Source organism: Podarcis melisellensis (assembly GCF_964234715.1).
Source record: "Podarcis melisellensis genome assembly, chromosome: 5".
In the NCBI taxonomy this organism is placed as follows: domain Eukaryota; kingdom Metazoa; phylum Chordata; class Lepidosauria; order Squamata; family Lacertidae; genus Podarcis; species Podarcis melisellensis.
This window is the reverse complement of record NC_138537.1, coordinates 42,498,972-42,518,938: the sequence shown is the minus strand read 5'-3', so window position 1 is coordinate 42,518,938 and position 19,967 is coordinate 42,498,972. Positions and strand designations below refer to the sequence as shown.

The 19,967-nt window shown below is 45.9% G+C and overlaps 1 protein-coding gene across 3 annotated transcripts in view; it reads right to left on the bottom strand.

Annotated features, from left to right (window-relative positions):
* The window catches only part of LDB1 (LIM domain binding 1), a 60,285-nt gene that overhangs the window by 2,851 nt on the left and 37,467 nt on the right, over positions 1–19,967 (bottom strand). For 2 of the 3 annotated variants that reach the window (XM_081912319.1, XM_081912321.1), the window contains exons 2-10: positions 7,176–7,278; positions 6,436–6,480; positions 4,326–4,401; positions 3,964–4,066; positions 2,596–2,768; positions 2,255–2,377; positions 1,674–1,757; positions 874–997; positions 265–413 (exon numbers count right to left, since the gene is read on the bottom strand). In XM_081912319.1, the coding sequence (XP_081768445.1) occupies positions 265–413; positions 874–997; positions 1,674–1,757; positions 2,255–2,377; positions 2,596–2,768; positions 3,964–4,066; positions 4,326–4,401; positions 6,436–6,480; positions 7,176–7,278 (980 nt within the window). The remainder of the gene's footprint in view (positions 1–264; positions 414–873; positions 998–1,673; positions 1,758–2,254; positions 2,378–2,595; positions 2,769–3,963; positions 4,067–4,325; positions 4,402–6,435; positions 6,481–7,175; positions 7,279–19,967) is intronic. The other variant, XM_081912320.1, reaches the window with a different exon arrangement.

Genomic DNA, 19,967 nt, shown 5'->3' with positions numbered 1-19,967 from the left:
AGGATGTCAAACATGAAGAATCACAGAAGGAATCCTCTTCCTGATGTGGCACTGGCACCACCAGGCACCCCAACAGTGCTGCCATTTTCAAGATGGCCGCCGCCGCCGTTTTGAACAAACAGAGCTCTCTATCCCGCCCCCTGCAGATATACCACAGGGAGCCTTCTCCAGCGTTTCTGAGGGTGTTCCAGCTACATGGAGCAAGGCCCCTCGCAGGAGGAGTTCTCAGGTTACGAAAAGAGAGAATGAAAAGGGGATGCTTACAGGTACCTGACTGGAGAGGGCAAAGGTGCTGGCTGGGCTCTTCTTCTTGCTGTTGCTGTTGTTGGTGTTGCCACCTCCAGAACTCATGGTGCTGCCCCCTGACATCTTCCTTTTCCGGCGCTTGCTGGGCTGCTGACGTGCAGGCTCAGCTGGAAAGTGTTAGCAAAGGGAATGCCAGTGAGACATCTTGGTCCCAGAAAATGAATCCAGTGCTCCCCAGTACAATCAAGCTGTAACTAAAAATAACCTCACAACTCGCTATTGTATATTTGCTAGGCTTCCCCCAAAGCCTGATTCACTGGTTACACTTGCTGGAACCTCTTCGCACATCATCAACCCCCAGATCTCATTCACCCATCCCACATTGTAGCAACAGAGCCAGGAGTAGAAGCCAAGAGTTCTGGCACCAAGCATTCCCTACTAGCAATTGCATCCCAGACAAGGGCAATGCTCATAGCACCCTCTGGTGGATTTCACAGGAAATGTCAGTAGTCCCAACTGGCAGTTGCAGGCCAGAGAAGGGCAATTCCTATACCTCCCTCTAGTGGGCTTCACAGGAAATGCATCCAGGAAGCTGTAGCACCGAGGGTGGCCCTGCAAAACTCTCACCAGGTGGCGCCACCATCCGTTGCCACTTTTGGAAGAGGCATGTCTTGAGGCAGTCCCGGGGACTGAGGCTGTAGGTCTTGTGCCGTGACATCAACTCCTGCATTGGTTCTAAGATTACGCAAAGCTGGAAAGGGGGAAGAAAGAGAGATAAGGTTGGGTTTTGCTGCGGAGAGCAGGCCCCTGTTAAGAGAGCAGAAACCCCCTCGAGCCAAATGTAGCTCTGTGTCTGTGTCTTGGGCAAGATGGAAAAGGGGCACCCTGGCAACATCAACCAGGATAAAGTACATTCCCAGCTTCAGCCTTGCCCCTTTTCTTTGCTAGTGGGGCATCCATAGGTGCACACCTCCAAGCCATGCATCTCAAGCTACACACAGAATGCAGAGACTTTTCTGTGCACATGGGCATAGCCCAGTATGAAGGCATCTTTGCCCCCAACAGCTGTGGAGCATTCGCAGAAGCCAATGCCACAAGCTGATTTTCATACATAAATATATTTATGGAAATTCATGTTCCTCTGTATAAATCTCTAATCTGCATTTTCCTGTACTCTTTCCTTGCACGGAACTAGTTTCTAGCAATAACTTCCTGGCCTCCAGTCCTCCTTGCAGTCACAATATGCACGCAGTAAAATGATCTTCTCTGTTCAAATAAATCGTAAAGTAGAGCAAAAAATACAGAGGCATTAGTCCCCAGGTGCCGCATTTGAAAGGTAAGCTTTATGTTTCTTTATGAAAAGTAAAAGGGAAGGATGCAAGGGAGCCTTTTCCACAGCCTAACCAGCGCTGTGGGAAAGCACTTACTCGGAGGTAGTTGAGCGTGGAGTTTGACAGTCCGCATCGAGTGATGTTCTTGGACAACTGGTCCAGCATCTGGGGATCTTGCGCCTGCAGTGAGCAAGGAGAGAAGGAAGAGTCCAACAAGAATGGGAGGCTTGTTTGTACTATTGTTGCTCTTAATGTGATCATCAATATTTCTTGGGGTTAGTTTTCATTGCATTTTGTATTATTTCTCCCCAAAGCTACTTTATGATTCTTTTCAGTAGAAAGAGAGTGCCAATGAAATGCAATAAAAACAAACCCATGAAATGCAGATATGAAAAGCTGGATAAAAGCCTCATGTATGCCATCCAGTCCAAGATCAACAATTTAGGAATTGAGAATTGTGCACCCGCTTCTTCCCTCTGGTGACAGGTGCTGGCCTGGGTGCCGAGGAGCTGAGCTGACGAAGATCCAAGAAGCAACAGTGCTTTTTTGGAAGGGAGGGCTCAGCTCAGCAACACAAAGCAAGCTCAAACTACAAAATGCTCCTGATTTCAGAGGGAGTCCGGCTGAGTTGCTTAAACCAGGTCAAGCCCACAGCCAGTACCAAACACAGGACTCACATGCATAGCAAGGATGCTGCGGGGAATGAGCTCCCGGTGCTGCCGGATACTGAAGTGCCACGTCTTTATCCTCATCATGTCGTCAAACATGAACTCCAGGTAGAGGCGGCCCTCCACACACACCTGGGAAAGCGGAAAGCAAACAAATTGCATTGGAGCCTTCTCCACCCTGCAAACAAACCTGGTCTCCAGGTTTCTGCCTGCATCCGCCACCCTCAAGCTCTTTGCAGGAGGTCATAAGCAGTGACAAAGGGCTGAACTACTCTGGGGAGCAGTTCAGCACAGACTCCTGCTAGCCTGGCTTGGTGGGGTGAGGCAAAGGACCAGCGCTGCCTTCTCACCTGGGTGAACATGGGCTTGCCATGCTGGGTGACCATGGTGCACTGGTCACAGTCGAGCGAGACAAAGTTGTTGTGGAAGGACTCCTTCGGGTGCTTCAGGACATAATACAGCTCAGTAGCACCCCCTTCGAAGATGCTGCGGAAATAGCGGGGGATCAGGGTGCGGCCAATCGCTAGACGTAGGGGAAGGAAAGGGAGATCAAAATCAGTTACTAATGTTTTGCACTGCAGACTGCAGACTCAGGGCTGCTAGAGCAATAGGCACCTATTTTTATGCAGGGGGTTGTGAGCATCTCCATGGAAATGCCAAGCGAGCAAAGTCTTCCATAGTAAGGCACCAGGTGAAGTATCCAAATGAATATGTAGAGCAGTCCAAGTTTTGGGGGTCCTGGGCAAGCTATCCTTGTTTCCAAACCCCTTGGCCTTACTTATAGGTGGGCTGCCCAAGGCCCACCCATGACGAATGTGGGGATCAGAGCTGTGACCTGCTGTGATCAACTGGGTCTCTAGGAAGCTATGCTTCAAAAGCCTACTTGGACAACAGCATTCCAACCTCTGCCCCAAGGAGAGACTGGTGATGTGCCGAATTGCTTTAAAAAGAAATGATACACATTTTCACCCTGAAAGAATTTGCCTCTTATCTAGAATATAATATATAAAGGGAGGTGTGTGGGTGTGCCTTAGACACATACAAGTGCTGACACGAATTCATAAATCAAGACCATCCTGGCCCTGAAACTTTTCAGTTCCTCCGTGAGAATTGAAGATTCTTGGAGGAACTACAGGGATGAAAATGCTTTTTAAAAATTGCTTGGAACTTTTAAGACTAGGAAGATTTTCATTTCCAGTGTGCTTCTTAACACACCAAGCTTTTCAGCCAATTTATGTGTCTGTGCCTAGGAAGCACTACAAATCTGTTTTCAATCACGGAAAATGTATTTATACTGGAGGAACCGAGAGAAATTGCTGAAAATTTGCCCTGCTCCATCACAGGTACATGCCATGAGCTCCTAAGCAAGATCGCAGGTGCTAAATGTCTGCTGGAAGGCAACTGGAGTGTTCTGTGGTTGAAAGGGTCAGTTTTGATATACACTCCGTTCCTAGTCATCAGCTTTACCAATATCTGAGTTATGTAGTAGATTCTTCTGGAGTTCCTTCTTCAGGATGGGCTGTGAAGGCAAGGGGGGCTGGTTGAGCCACACCAACTATGTACCAGATACTAAGCTCACAGCCAACCCTGAAAACAGGGGACTACACCTTCAAGGTTAGCTCAGGAGAGGCTTTGAAGTAACCTGCTCAGCTTCCAGCCCTTTCCCTGCATGAGACAACGGGGCCTGCCTGCAGGATCTGTCTTAGGCTGAGACTCACTGTATCTCTTTGGTCCATCTTCCAGACAGAAGGTGATTGTTAGCATGGCATCATCCTCAAAGAACTCGGTGGTGAAGGCATCCCACCACAGATTGTCACATTCCTGCAGCAACAGAGGACAAAGGCATTACCTGCAGCGAGGGGAGATCTCTAAAGGCTAGGAGATAACCAGCCACCACCAAAGGCAGCAAAGGAACCCAGGAAGGGTGTTTCCAAGGGCTTGGTGGACACCCCAGACTCTTCTTCCATCCCCTGCAAGAGTAACAGTACCCCCACCCTTGAGGCCCTGGAGCCTCCTCCTCCGCAACTTTTCCCCACTCTTCCTCCCGATTCAACCACCCTGAACTCCCATATAAATATACCTCTGTCCAGTTTTGCAGCCGCTTATTGAGCTCAAATATCCTGTAGTCAGTCTGGTTGCCATATGGTGTGTGCCTCCTGTCAATCAACCACAGTAATTGAACAATTAATATTTAGATAGAATAATTTGTCTGGGGTGTTATGATGATGCAGAATGCTTTGGTGTTCACATTTAACAGACAGAAAAATGCCTCCCCACACCCCAAGTGCCACCCACCAAGTTAATGGCTGAGCAGGGATGTAAATTCAGGTTTCTCCACATCTGTGTCCAACTTTCCAATCACTGGACCATATTTTTGCAAACTTTTAGAAGGTTTTCTTACAATCAAGCAGTATATGAATCTTGTCAAATAACAATTCCATTGTTAAAGAAATAAAAGGTCTTTCCAGAGGTGCGATGGAGGGTACACACTTAATTTACTGTTCTTATGATAAAATTAGATGTGACATTAACCACATATTTGCATCTATCTCTATGCCTGGAGTCTTCCTTTTTAAACTAGCAGCAGCCATTAAGATCAGGGATGCGATATCACCAGGTGCTGCTGATGAAAACTGTAGGATAATGTCTCTGCAGATGGTAATTGCCACCATAGAACTTTATGTACCTACTCATATTAAAAATATTTGGGGTTTTTTTAAATAAAAAACCTATTGTCTGATTAATTGGGGGTCACTTTTTAGTCAATTAAAATAGGAACACTGGAAGCCCCCTTACACAGGGTCCAACCACTGATTCATTTAGCTCATTGCTGTTTACACTGACTTAAGCAAGGGTTCTCTTAAGTTTTCAGGTGAAAGTCTTTCATAGCCCAGAGATTCATCTACTAATCATTGCATGATTATGAAACAAAGCAGACATCAGCAGCAATGGTTATGGAACAAAATAAACAATAGGAGAAAGAACATGCTGCATGCTTATTGCTGTGGGAGGGGAATGGGTAGTTGTATCTCATGATTATACAAAATAAAAGCAATATTTTGAAAAAGTTCAGTCCTATCTTGTGATGCCAGGGATTGAACTTGAGACTCTTTTATAAGAGTGAGCCCAGTTGAATTCAATGGGATTTGCTTCTACAAATGTTCCAATCCTAGTCAGAAAGCACCTGCATGATACTTGATGTAGGAGACTATTTCACGGGATTTCCTCAAACGAGAGAGTGCATTTATTTCATAAAATTTATATACTGTTTGATTGTAGGCAAAAGCCCTCAGAGTGATTTACAATGTAGGAACAGAGAAAAGGTCACTCCACTGCTGTTGCTGCTGCTAATTTATTTCTTATATTCCACCCACCAGACTGAGTTGATTCCACTTCCCTTCCCCCCTTTTCTCCCTACACACACTGAAGTCCTGACTCTTGCCAAAATGGGTAATTTCATACACATCTGAAAACGCACAAATATGCACACCGCATGCACCCTTCATTTAAGGTTCTGTTTGGATGAGGACAGATGTTAATATTTCAAGTGGTTTGAACACAGATCCACTACCATGAAAGCAAATGCCTCAAAGGGCTGCAAATGTTTCTTGAAACATTTAAGTGTAGAGCTTTGCTAGACTGTATCATGAGATTATAACAGCTGTCATTATAAGAAGGTTTGGAAACCAAGTTTTGTTTTTCTTCCAGAATATGAGTTCAGTAATACCATGGTACGATTCCAACATGCATATGGATTATATGGGTTGCCAACCTTTTTTTAGGTCTAAGGGCACATTTGGATTTTTTAAGTGTTATGGGTAGCATGCTCTCTGGTCACTTCTCTCCCTTCTCCCTCACATCAGCCCCACCCCGAGAAAGAGAGACCGCACACAACCTTCACTCTTCTAAGGGATCTAGGTAAAAGTCAGATCCAACAGAATTAAGCTAAGCCTTGAAAAGCACATAGAGCTGAAAGAGGAAGTGGGAAAGAGAGTCTTCCAACTTCCTTCTTTACCTCTATGTACTTTTCAAGGTGAGGGGAAAGTAACTGCCTTCATACCCTCGTGAACCAGGGGGCAGCTGGGTGATCTGCTTAGAAATCACTTGCACCACACTTGAGAAATGTTTTATCTGTCTTTACCCTGTTGTTAACACAGTTTGTCAGAAGGAAAAGCAGTGCTGTCTCTTACCCAATCCCAGGCTCCAGGTATGTTGGCGGATACATAGGAGTTGGTCTGCAGAGAAATAAGCCAATACAGGATAGATTAACAAAAGCACTGCATGCAAGGGCACAGCAGCATGCCAGAAGAGAATGGCTGGTGTGCCATGAGAAAATAATACAGTACATACAGTAAAAGGTAAAGGGACCCCTGACCATTAGGTCCGGACATGACCGACTCTGGGGTTGCAGCGCTCATCTCGCTTTACTGGCCGAGGGAGCCGGCATACAGCTTCCGGGTCATGTGGCCAGCATGACTAAGCCGCTTCTGGCGAACCAGAGTTGCGCACAGAAACGCCATTTGCCTTCCTGCCGGAGTGGTACCTATTTATCTACTTGCACTTTGACATGCTTTCGAACTGTTAGGTTGGCAGGAGCAGGGACCGAGCAATGGCAGCTCACGCCGTCATGGGGATTCGAACCGCCGACCTTCTGATCGGCAAATCCTAGGCTCTGTGGCTTAACCCACAGCGCCACCCACATCCTTCAGCATATAGTAGCTACCCTTAAAGGTAACCAACCACCTGCTGTCTCTCTGAACAATGAATGTCTCTGGGATTCCCTCCTTCCAATCAATAGTGGACCCTGCTGATGATACGCAGGAACTGAGCTCCCCTGAACTCCAGAGGTGTTTCTCCAGAAACAAATTTAGGTGACCTCCTCAGCTATCAAAAGGAAGGAAATACATCTCTAAAAGAGCTTCTCACTTACCCCACATCTCGATCCAGCATAGTGCCCGGGTGAAAGGGGGGGAAGGCGTTGCCGTTTGGGGGCTCCTTTGGAGAGTACAGCTTGAATGACTTAGAGGAACAGCCTAGGGGAGGGAAAATGAAAGAAGATCACTCAGCCAGGAGCAGACAAGGGACAAGGATGAGACATACGTGATTTCATTGTGACTACTGCAGCCCCTTAGGCATCCACACCACTACCACACCAGCCCTGACTCAGCTCCTCCAGACAGAGAAGTTCTGAATATAAAATGCCAACATCAAACAAAACTCAAAGCTGGAGATAAGAGAGCAAATATCATTAGCTGAAGAACTGGGTGACAAAAGCTGACACCTGCCACATCCCCCTTATTGCCACTGCACAGCACTGTCTTTCCCACACTATGGAAAAACAGCACAGCACTATAGTCTTCTAACATTCAAGGGCAAGAGACGCATGGAAGGAGCTGTTCCAGCACTGTGGTGTGGCTCCCAGCAAAGGAAGCACAGTGAACCACTATTACAGCTACACGCACTCCTCCCTTCTCCTAAAAAGTCACACAGAGTGGCTGCCAAAGTTATGTTGTGCCATGAAAGTATAATGCTCTGCTATAGATGCTATCCTCCCTCCCTGCCTCCCCTTGACTTCACACTGGATATGGGGAAGAGAAAGAGGAGAGGGTGCAGAAAGTAACAACAGCCATTGTTTAGTGCTGCTTTTTCCCTGTCAGGGAAATGGACTGTGGCAGGAGGAAACCACTTCCAGCCAAATTAAGTGGCAGGTGACCACCTCATTGAACACTAATTTGCGAGACTTCTCCAGCATCAACAAGGCAGTAGCATTTTCAGAAGAAGAGATAGAAATAAAAGGAGTTTGGGGGACACTCTCCACCGGAGTCCTGTGGAACCTCAGAGGTTAACAAAGTAACTGTTGCAAAGGTTGTCATGGCCCAGAACCCACTTCCTCTTGTAGTTCAAGTGCCCCTGAGCCCAGAAAATTTGGGGACCCCTGCTCAAGATAGTATCTGGAGTGGAAACCGATAGGTGTAAATAGCAGAACATTGGTTTGCAGCACAAGGTGTCATTTATATGTTTGTTGCATAATACCAGCACTGCTGGGTCAGACCAAAGGTCCGCCTTGCCCAGTGTCCTGTTCCTGAAGCCCACCAAGCAGAAACCCAAGGACAACAGCACACTCCCCTCTTGTGTTTCCCAGCAGCTGGTATTCAGAAGGGATTCTGTCTCCAATAGTGAAATAGTTCATTTTGTGTGCAATGCCTCTTCCAACATATGATTTTCTTTGTTGACTTTTGGTTCTATCTGCTTCCTCCACCCCACACATAATTTTAGGCACCTTTATTATGCCCCTATGTTTACTTGCCTCTTCTACAAGCTAAAAAGCCCAAAATGTTTTGACTTCTCCTCATAGAGAAGTTGCATTAGCCCCTTGATCTTTTTGGTTCCCCTTTTCTGAACCTCATGCCTAAACCTCTGGAGTCTATATGTCCGGGCGGGTGGGGGAAAACAGTGGTCCTAAAGATGTTGTTGAAACACATTTCCCATCAGCCACAGAAAACAACGCGCACCTGTCAGAGATGGTGGGAACTGTAATCTAACATCTGGAAGGCCACAGGTTCCCCCTTAACTGTCCTACATTAAAATAAAAACAACAACCACAGAAACAGCACCTGCATGCATGTAGGAAACCAGAACAACAGGCAAGAGGTATGGATCCTTTCTCCTTGTTATGCTTTCTTTCTTGTGTCAGAGAGTTTTTATGTGGAAGGGTATTTAAAAACTATAGTGCTGTTATGCAGATTTAAGTGGCACAGTCCCTTCTACCACCTTCAAATTTTACCACCTCATCCAGCTTGCTTTGAGCTCAGAGAAGTGATTGGGAAGATACATTTATCTTAGTAGGGCCCAGGTACAAATACTTTCTGCACCAACTGAGAAAAAGAAATCTAGACACTACAGAAAATATGTCACGTGGTGTGAATTAAAAGTTAGCCTTGTGGTTTGTGTACTTCCAGAGATCTAGATCAAAGTTCCTTCGCAGGTAATTCAGGCAGCTCCAACGAAATACCCTGACGGGTTCATTTTATCAGAGCACACACCCTCAATCCGAACCCCACTCCACATCCTTCCTGCCACAAAGGGTGTGGCTAGCAGCTCTGGTACAGAGTGATGGAGAAAGAGGAGTTGGTGCCTTTACCCAAGGTCATATGCAGAATCAAGAGCAATGTGGTGTTGTATCCACCGACTCACTTCTGGCGACTAATCTCTCTGCAGTGGGTAGGAAAAATTGCACCACAGACTTAAAGGATCAGAGTTGTACATGGGAGAACCCACTGAGGGAAGTCCAAGGAGCAGGGAAATGTCTCAGCATACAACAGCTTTAAACCAGGGGTGGGGAACCTGTGTCCCTCCAGATGTTGTACTATAACTCCCATGTGCAACTCTGACCACTGGCCATGCTGGTAATGGTTGATGGGAGCTAGAATCCAGCCAGCACCCAAAGGCCACAGGTATTCTATCCCTGTTTAGAAACAGAATGTAGGACTTAGTTGCACACAACCCATAATATATTTTTTTTTAAAAAAGAAAGTGCTGGTGGTTTCTCCTGTTTTTATTGGGGTTTGTTTTTTTTCTTCTCATAAAGTGCAAAAACCAAAGAGATGCTAGGTTTCTTACAGCTCAGCAGCTTGTAACTCCAAATGTAACAAAAAGAAAGAAAAGCAAAAAGTATATTCAATTTGTAATTATTAACTAAATAAATTGTATTTTTAATATAGCATACAGAGCATGGTAATTTAATGGCAAACCAAGTTATACATGATACATTTTATGTTTCTAAAGTAAGTAACAAAGTGATTTTGGATCTTTAAAGGGCACTAGAAAAAAAGTATTGCCTATTTTTCAATTTCCTCAAGAATTTCACCCCAAAAAACTGTTTTGGTTTTTTTGTCCTTGATGGCTTTAAAATTTCTGGTAATTTTACATCTCTCTTCTTAAGGAGGCTGTCACTGACAATCCAGTGCCATTTAAAGCACTAAAAAGTAATGTCAATTAGCGAATGTGTGGGGAGATACCAGAGTTTCAGTGGGAGTGGAAGGGGCTGAAAATACATGTGTTCTTCCGGCAAGTGTCTCTCGTGCTAACAAGCAAATGTGTCACTAGAGGGCTCTATTTGCTGCTCCATCAATCTCTGCCACATCATTGCAGAGTATTGAAACACATACTGGTTTCTGTCCCCTCCCCTCTGCCCCATCCTTTCTGGTGTTATCAGCACAGTTTTCCCTCTCCATCCCCTCTCCAGGCGCCTTCTTTGGACCAAAAGCCTCTGTTTCCCCAGGAGAAGCACTGCACCAGTGTAGCAGCCACTCCCGCTGAGCAAGAAAGACCAGTTCCACTCCTGGCAGGTGCCGCCACTGTGTCTGGACAATATGTGCTGCAGCACATCACCTTCCCCACCCAACCAGCCTTTGGTCCTAACAGCTGAGTTCAAGCTGGAAATGCTTAGCTAACAACATCATTCACATTGTGGGGGAGGGGGGAATGGTAGGGGGCACTTACAGGCCCTTTGTTTAGTCAAGTAGCAAAACACCCTGGATATATTCAATCAAAGACAGGGGAACCAAGATGTGGGAATGAACATGCAATCTGGGACACAGTGAACCAGTTCCCTGGCATTTTGTGTCGGTCGTTTTAGTTAAAGAACCCTGGTTATAAGTTTCCAAGCTGCCCCCCTCTGAGCTGTTGCCTCAAGGCAGCAACTGGGGAGCTGTCTGTGCTAGACATTGTTGCGTTAGCACTGCCACCCAACACCAGGAATCATTTGACTCCAGTTGGTTCCTTCACAGCAGATGGCTCTTCTTCAGAAAAGGAGCAACTTGCCACATAGGATGCCCTGGTGACAAACTGTTCCAGTTTCTCCTCTCTGCTTCCCTCCGCAGGATGCTTATTGCAGGAGGCTGCTACATGGAACACAGACCTGCAGCTCCTCTTGTCCCTCATCATAAGTAGATACATGGAAAAAGGCAAAGAAACATGTATGCTCTGATAGAGGAGTTTTTGGCTCAATGAGAGGCAGTGGGGGAACTTTTGATTTTCAAATACCTAAATGAAGTGACCTGACGCAGGTGGCACTGTGGTCTAAACCACAGAGCTTAGGGCTTGCTGATCAGAAGGTCGGCGGTTTGAATCCCCGCGACGGGGTGAGCTCCCGTTGCTCTGTCCCTGCTCCTGCCCACCTAAGCAGTTCGAAAGCACATCAAAGCGCAAGTAGATACTGCTCCGGCGAGAAGGTAAATGGCGTTTCCGTGCGCTGCTCTGGTTCGCCAGAAGTGGCTTAGTCATGCTGGCCACATGACCCGGAAGCTGTCTGCGGACAAACACTGGCTCCCTTGGCCAGTAAAGCGAGATGAGTGCCGCAACCCCAGAGTCGTCCACAACTGGACTTAACAGTCAGGGGTCCCTTTACCTTTACCTATGCATGTGAGCAAGGAACGGACTATTCTTACTCTGGAAGATGAAGCAAGCCAAATTCTGGATTCCATTTCACTCGTGTTTACTTTGAACTCAGTCTAAAGAATTTGGAACAGGTACTACCTGCTGTTCCGCGATCTCAGGAGAGGGGTCCCCAAGACAATTCATCCTGGAAGGCATCTCTCTAACCCCCACTGCCCCCTTCCCAGAATATACCACCCCTCCAATCATACCCCCTGACTTAGGTTCCAACAAATCTCAGAGCTTCATACACAGGAAGGGAGAGCATGAAGGACCCTCTGGGTGACCTTTCTGTTGCTGTGGTGATGGAAAAATCACCGAGGCAACCACCCTGCTCCTCCCCTCTCAGCATCCCTTGACAGGCACCATCTGCTGCTGGTGAGTAATGGAGTTTCCCTGGCTGGCTGGCTGCACATCCGGCTTGGTCCAGCTTGACCAAGGGTTCTTAGTAACTAGACCTGCACACTCCAAACGTCTGAGCTCTTTTTAACTCTAGCATGTGGACCAACAACCCTGAAACATTTGTGCTTCCTGGCAGTCAAAGAAAACTGCCCCAAATGCTTGTGTGCCCCTTCCAGGTAAGCCAACAAATCATCTGCAAGCTATGCAAGGGCAATGTGCCTGCACTCACCTGTAATACTAAGCCTCCAGTACACCTGCATGGAGGAGACTGGAAGCTCCCACTCCCATGTTAAATTGACCACAATTTAGTGTTACACCTGAAGCCTAAAATGCGGTTAATCTAAACTATGGTTTCTGGAAACAAGGCAGCTTTGTAAACAAGAGTTTGAAGCTGGCTTGTTTAAACAAACTACAGTCATACCTCGGGTTATAGATGTTTCAAGTTGCGTTTTTTCGGGTTGCAGACTGCCGAAACCCGGAAGTACCAGAACGGGTTACTTCTGGGTTTTGGTGATCGCGCATGTGCAAAAGTGCCAAATTGCAACCCGCACATGCACAGACGCAGGTTGCGAACACTGGGTTGTGAACGTGCAACCTGCACAGATCACCTTCACAACCCAAGTGTCCACTGTATAGTTAAAAAGGTTGATGTATTTAGAGATTTTATACTCCACACCGTCCCACTATTTCAAGAAATACAAGACCATCCCCTTGATGCAAAAACCTCATTTGGAAACCATAGAATTAGCCACAGTCTGAAAATTAACTACACTTTACTGGGATGACACCACGACAAACTGTGGTTAAGTCTAAAATGGAAGGAAAAGCTTCCAATCTCCTCTCCATGGCTAAACCAGAGAAGGGAGGAGGAAGGCACATGAGCTCAAGTCTCACTCCACATGCACAGCCAACGGTGCAGCATCTCTGTGCAGCTGCATCCAGAACTGTGCAGAAGGAAGTCTGAAAAGGGAGGTATTTAAAATGGGATCAACCTAGAGCCTGTCTGCCATATGCTGAAAGCTCCACATGGGGAAAGGATTTCTGTCAGCAGCAGGAAAAAGCTAGTCAGAGTTCACAAGATCAGGCTACCCAAAGGGACATCTAACACTCCTTACACGAAGCAGCTTAATTACACCAAAACCATCCATTTCAGAGATTTGCATGGCACTTTAGCTTTCCTTGCAAACTCACTGCAAGCTCCTCCAAGACAAAGTCTGTTCTCAATATTTAAATTAAACTCCAACAAGCTGAATAAAAAAGAGGAGGGGAGGAAACAGTTCCCATACCTGGGGAGCAGCCCATTTTTAGGCAACCTTCACAACACTTCACAACCTTCATTAAACTAAAGCACCCCCTCCATGCCTTCTCACTTGCACCCCATGCATACTGGATTGGTAAAGTCCACTTTGGAGGAGGCCTACTCCAGGTGTCCTGAAAGCTGAAGGGACTTCTTATTTGGCCCCATAACTCAAAAAGGTGCAGAAGCATTGGTCTCCATTGCCTTGCTAGATCAGAACTAAGTCCTTCTGTTTCAACATCTCTTTTCCAGTGGTACCCAGACAACTGCCTGTCATCTTTGGAAGCTCAAGTTGATGATGTCCATCCACTGTTAGACCCCGGCAACTTGTATTCAGGAGGTATACTGGCTATAAGGTAAAGGTAAAGGGACCCCTGACCATTAGGTCCAGTCATGACTGACTCTGGGGTTGCGCCGCTCATCTCGGTTTATTGGCCAAGGGAGCCGGCGTACAGCTTCTGGGTCATGTGGCCAGCATGACTAAGCCGCTTCTGGCGAACCAGAGCAGCGCACAGAAACACCGTTTACCTTCCCGCCGGAGCAGTACCTATTTATCTACTTGCACTTTGATGTGCTTTCGAACTGCTAGGTTGGCAGGAGCTGGGACGGAGCAACGGGAGCTCACCCCGGCGCGGGGATTCGAACCGCTGACCTTCTGATCGGCAAGCTCTGTGGTTCAACCCACAGTGCCACCCGCGTCCCTATACTGACTATATCATGGCTAAAAGCTGCTGATAGACTTCCACTTAAAAACCTTCTGAGCTAGTGGCCATCATTGCCATCACCATATCTTGCATTAGTGAACTGCATAAGGTAATTATGCATTGTATGAATAAGCACTGCTCTTTTATCAAATCTGCAGCCAGATCTCCAAGGCAATCAGGTAGGTGCAAATCATGCTGGTTTGGGCAAAGCTAAAACAACCTGACAGATAATTTCATGGCTTACTCATTCACTGCATAGTCAATTGATATGTAGCTCACATCAAATATCAGTTAATACATCAGTTAATACATAAGAAGACTAGGTTTCTGAATGTATATTTCCTCACAGTAGGGGTCTACACGGCTCCTTTAATGCGTGGAACATTTACCGGTACATAGTAGTTATCAGTAGCTTGGAAAGAGCAATGGCACTGGTATAGGGATATTCAATAGAGATGCCTCCATCCACAAGATAAGCCCAGAACACACTACGTTTTGGAGTGGAAACAACGTCACCAAGCACAAAGTATAAAGCAGTCATCATTTGCTTTACCTCATCATCAACTTTAACAGCCTATCACAGTCCAAAGCAAACAAATTTGTCTAATTTCCTTAACTTGCTTAATTGCATTCTGGTTACAAGTGTTGGTATGATGCATTTAAAAAAAAACTGGCTTCTGAGCTGGAGAAGTTTGCATGGAGCTAACTAGTAGTATACTAACTGCCAAAGCTCTCTCAAAGACCTTGGGTTTTTTCCCCAGTTCTTTTCTCACAGTTGCATTAGAAAGAGACCAAGACCTGTTCTTATTTCTGTGCTGGCGCTTTCATGTGGACTATATATGGAACAGAACAAAGGTAAAATGATATGGTAGAATGGACCACTTCAGACTGCAGGGATCACTTAAAAAAAAAAGTTCCCTGTTGGTATTGGTGAGCAAGAAAAACCCCCAGCAAAAGTACAGAGATTATTCAAGCTAGAATCTCTCTCTCTGATGTGCAAGCTCTTTACATGCATTTGGGGGGGGGATTCATAACTGGCAGCCCTTATTCTGCAGACTGCAGTGATACAGTCCATTCTGCCCTTTTATTTTGAGTCATACATATCTTTGAAAATTAGGTGTTTTAAATTTCAAGACTAAGGCCTGGTTCAAAGATGTGCAAAAAGCACTTAGGAAAGAAAACAGGGCATCATATGGTCCAGCATCATACCAAAAGGTTCTTAACCCATGTGTTGACCTCAGTCCATGCACCTTTTGCACTCTACAGCTTGGATGGAGGCCACACCATGGCATGCAAGAACTAGATCTGTAGGGGGCAGCATACAAGTTAAGGCCGCTTTAAATCGGACGCCAGACTATGGGAAACCTTGCATGTATAAATGTTTTTCGCTTGCCTACTGCCTTGTCTAAATCTGGTCTGGGTTTGCGGAGGTGTTATATGTTAGGACTGACAGCCGTGTGCTCTGCCGTGAGCCACCTTGAAAGCATACTAGCTGGTAGGCACATCAAAGTTGAAAGTCACTGGCTCCATTTATTATGGGGTTTTCCAGATGGGTTGAGTCAAGATGCTTCACTCTCCCAGAAGCAAGGAGGTTACTTTATAAGTTCCACAAAAGAGGCGAGGAACTAAATCCAGCTGGCAGGCAAGACCCTTATCTGAGCAAACTCACAGCAGGCCAGGTGGTCAACACAAGGCTCTAGACTCAGACGAAAAACCCAGAAGGGCGTTTCTGGGAATGGTATTTTTCCTTCCTGTGCCTTGAATGCTAATTTTTAGGAGCGAAAGATCTGGGCTCCTGCAAGGTCACACTGTGATCTCCAAATCACTGTTTCTGGTGGTCCTACATAATCACACATTCCATGCAGTGGATTCTGTGGGCACAGGACCAGTTTATAAAAACAATACATTCAATGGCCTTTAAAAGCTCAAACCCCAGTGGATCACATTTACAGCTGTGTAAACCAAAGGCCACCAGTTCAGTAAGAGACTTGGAGCCAACTCCTCAAATACTCTGAGGAATAGCACATAGCAGAGTCCTCAGATTATATCACGTCAGAACTCTGGTGTGGGGTTGCAAGTTTAAATGCTTCTCCCTTAAAACTCCCCATATTGAGAAACCTAGCACATCAATAAGAAAATTATTCTAATATCATTCTCCATTATATCCTATATTTCCAGACAGACCAAGTTTTTGAAGTTGGGAAGCACTCAAAGAGGCAGGGGACATTCTGGCATTCTGAAGTGGCATAGTCCAGGATGTCCATTGTGCTCCATGTCTTTTCTGAATGTTTGAACTGGTTTTAAATGCAACCGAAATTTACAGACTTCAAGGATCAGGTGCCAGCTACTGGCGGTTCACAAAATCCATTGTTGCAAGTTATGAAGTTATATGCTTGCCTTTTTAGATTGGTGTATCTGCAATACCTAATCATCCTGGCTGGATGTTTACTACTGTCACTCATCTGCAAGAATTATCACAAAGCAAATAGGATCGTGTGAATTTGCACTTGGCTTCCCTGGAGCACAAGGTAGCATAGCAGTTTCTTTAAGAACAGACTATGTTGGGAGTAGGGATGTTCCAGAAGACAACCTAGAATTGGATCCCAGAGAAAGGGTCATCTAATAGAGAATAATATTATGTTATCAGGTGTTCAAATAAATGTGTAGTGATAATGGTTTAGCTGAAAGGGAGGGAGTTGTGATGCTGGATGAATTCATATGGGGAAGGACAGAAGAGAGTAAAGGAAAAACCCACACAATGGCTAAGAGCTTCACCTGCTGGACTGTTTGCTGTGAGGGAGGAAAGAGTTTAGCAATGAGGGTTGTTCGGCATCAGGCAGGAAGAAGGTTAGTGCACAGACTGTGATGAGTTTTGGGATTCTGAAGAGATTACTACTGCAACTTGACCATAGGGCAAAGACAAGCAGTAGCACTTGGAATATACTGCACCAGAGAAAACTTAACTGGCTTAAGATGAAGATGCAAGACAAATGCTTAAAAAGGATTATGTAACTGAGGAAGCAAAGTTGCTATCCAAGGTTAAAAATGCCAAATGCATGACCTGAACTCTGCTTTCTGTACCAAGACTCCAGCACACAGCTGGAATGTCACAGGCCAGAAATCACAAAAAGGAGTTAGAACAATTCCCGAGTACTCTGAGCAGCTGAGCACTTGGCCCTTGATTAGAGACCAAACATATAGCTTTTCCTAGAATAACTGAATTAGGCAGACTAGTGCCAATGAAACAAAGAAAGTAACCCAACACAGCAGCATTCTGGCTCCTACAAAGGGGCAGTTTGTGGGCACAATATCCACGAGCTCCAGAGTTTTGAACAGCCTTTTGGGAAAAGGAAATGGGTTGCTCATGAACTTTAAAGCTTAAAATTACTTCAACCCTAAATATCTTCTAGTCCAGAGTGGAAAACATTTTTTGACCTGAGGGGCCAATGATGGATGCATGTAAAAGTGGACCACTCCACACTTTCACAAGTGCGCTCTCTCACTTTCTGTACACACAGTCATAGGAGAAGCACACATATACCTCCACCTCCTCAGCTGCTCCAGTGCAGATCAGCTGAGAAGATAGACAGACAAATTCCTCACCAGGTTAGGACCCTGGGCGAGGGGTGAGTCACCTCTCTTCTACCCATTGGCAATGGGGTCACCCTGATCCAATTCATTTATGTGTGATTTTGAACTTCACAAAGAATGTACAGCCTTGCTTGCAGTAACTGCTCCTTTCTCTGGATGTCTGTCAGAGCCCTAACCTGATCATTTTTGACAAGCAGCATTCAGAACCTTCATATCTCAGCACATATTTCATGGCTAGAATTAGGAAGGCTCAATACACAGCTGCAACTAGAGAGGCTGCAGAGGAACAGAGGGGAAATTCAAATGATGGTACAAGTTTATATTAGTTACTCCTAATGCCATTTCAGCAGGATGATGTCCTAGTGTGGTTAATGTGCACTACAAAGGGGCCTGACCCTGTGGTCAATGGCAGCAATGCTTCTGAATACCAGCCACTGGAAACCACAGGAGGGGAGAGCGCTCTTGTGCTCAGGTCCTGCTTAGGGTTTCCCACAAACATCTGGTTGACCACTATGAGTACAGGATGCTAGACCAAATGGGTCATTGGCCTGATCCAGCAGGCTTTGCTTATGTTGTTATGACACCCCTTACAGAATCTGCAATACCAAATCCAAAACTAAATTCCGTTCCTGGCATCCCTGTCTGAAATCCTGGACAGCTACCGCTAGTCAGAGCAGATAATTCTGAGCAACATGGACCAATATAAGGCAGCAAATTATGCTCTTCCTAACATAAAAACCCTTGTTTAGTAGTTGTGCATATTGAGCAGGGGTTGGCTACCTAAGGCCCATGGGCTGGTAGTGGCCCATGGGGCTCGTCTATCCGGCCCATGGCGACCCCTGCCGCCACCCGCTCTTACCAGTGTGGCGCGGTGTGGGGACTGACTTCCAGGTTGATGGCACCTGTGTGCATGCGCACAGGTACTCCTCTGACCCAGATGTGTGCCAGAAATAGCATGTGTGCATGTGTGGAGGACAGAGAAGCGCCCATGCGCATGCGCACATGCTATTTCTGGCACACATCCAGGTCAGAGGAGCGCCGGATATAGCATGTGCGCATGGGCACTCCTCTGATCCGGAAGACGGAGCGTGGACTGGCCCATCATCCGGTAAGCTTGCTGACCTCTGGTACTGTAAAGTATTCAAGCCATTTACAGAGGGAAAACTATGGTAGTCTTACAGGCTAACAAATTTTACTATGACATAAGCTTTCATAGACTAGACCATCAGGTGCTTGGTGCTTTTGTTATCTTTAACACTGTTTTGTGAATGGTAAACTTTGCATGCGTTTAAGCTTTAGCCCAGCTGTTACATTTTTGCATTTCATTTCACCCTGGCTTCGCTGCTTTCTTCTTCCTCTCTCTACCATTAGGTTTATACTGATCTACAAACATAGAATAGCACTTCATGTATCTCAGTGCTTCCCAAACTTGGGTCTTCAGCTGTTTTTGAACTACAATTTCCGCCATCCCTGACTACTGGTTCCGGTATTTGGGGATGTTGAGCGTTGTAGTCCAAAAACAGCTGGAGACCCAAGTTTGGGAAACACTGGTATATCTGATAAAGTGGACCCCAGTCCACAAAAGATGGTGCACATCTTTTAAGGTGCCAGAAGGCTCTTCCCTGGTGCTGTACTCAACATAAACACTATGTTGCAAAGGGGTTATGAAGTTCACTTTCCAAGATGAAGTTCTGGATGAGGTTGCACACCTTCTGAAGAATCATGTTTGTAGCCTGAGGGCACTCTTAGATCCATCATTGTTATTAGAGGTGCAAGTGGTATCTGTGGTGCACAGTGCCTTTCACCAGCTTAGGTTGGCATCCCGGCTACAACCCATCTAGATGTAGATAAGCTGGCTTCACAGATGAATGCCAATGTAAAGGAATGCTAGATGTTAAAAGGCCTTGGAGAACAACTAAGTCTGTCTGGTGGATCAGTGGCTACAAGCCATGATGGCCAAGCTCCGCCTCCACAATTGGTGGCAGTAATACGGAGGGGAGAGTGCTCTTGTGCTTGGGTCCTGCTTGCTGGTTTCCCACAGCATCTGATTGGCCACTGGGAGAACAGGATGTGGACTGGATGGGCCATTGGCCTGATCCTTCTTAGGGTATTGTAAAGACATTAATGTGGGTATTAGGTGAGCCACTCTTGAGAGGGCATTTCACAACTGAAGGGACTCTGCTGAGAAGGTCCTCTTCTCTAGCAACTACTCTTTGTATATCAGACTGACTGGGCACTTAGGCAAAACAGTTTAGATGGTCATATTGCATGGAATGATAAATACAGAAGGATG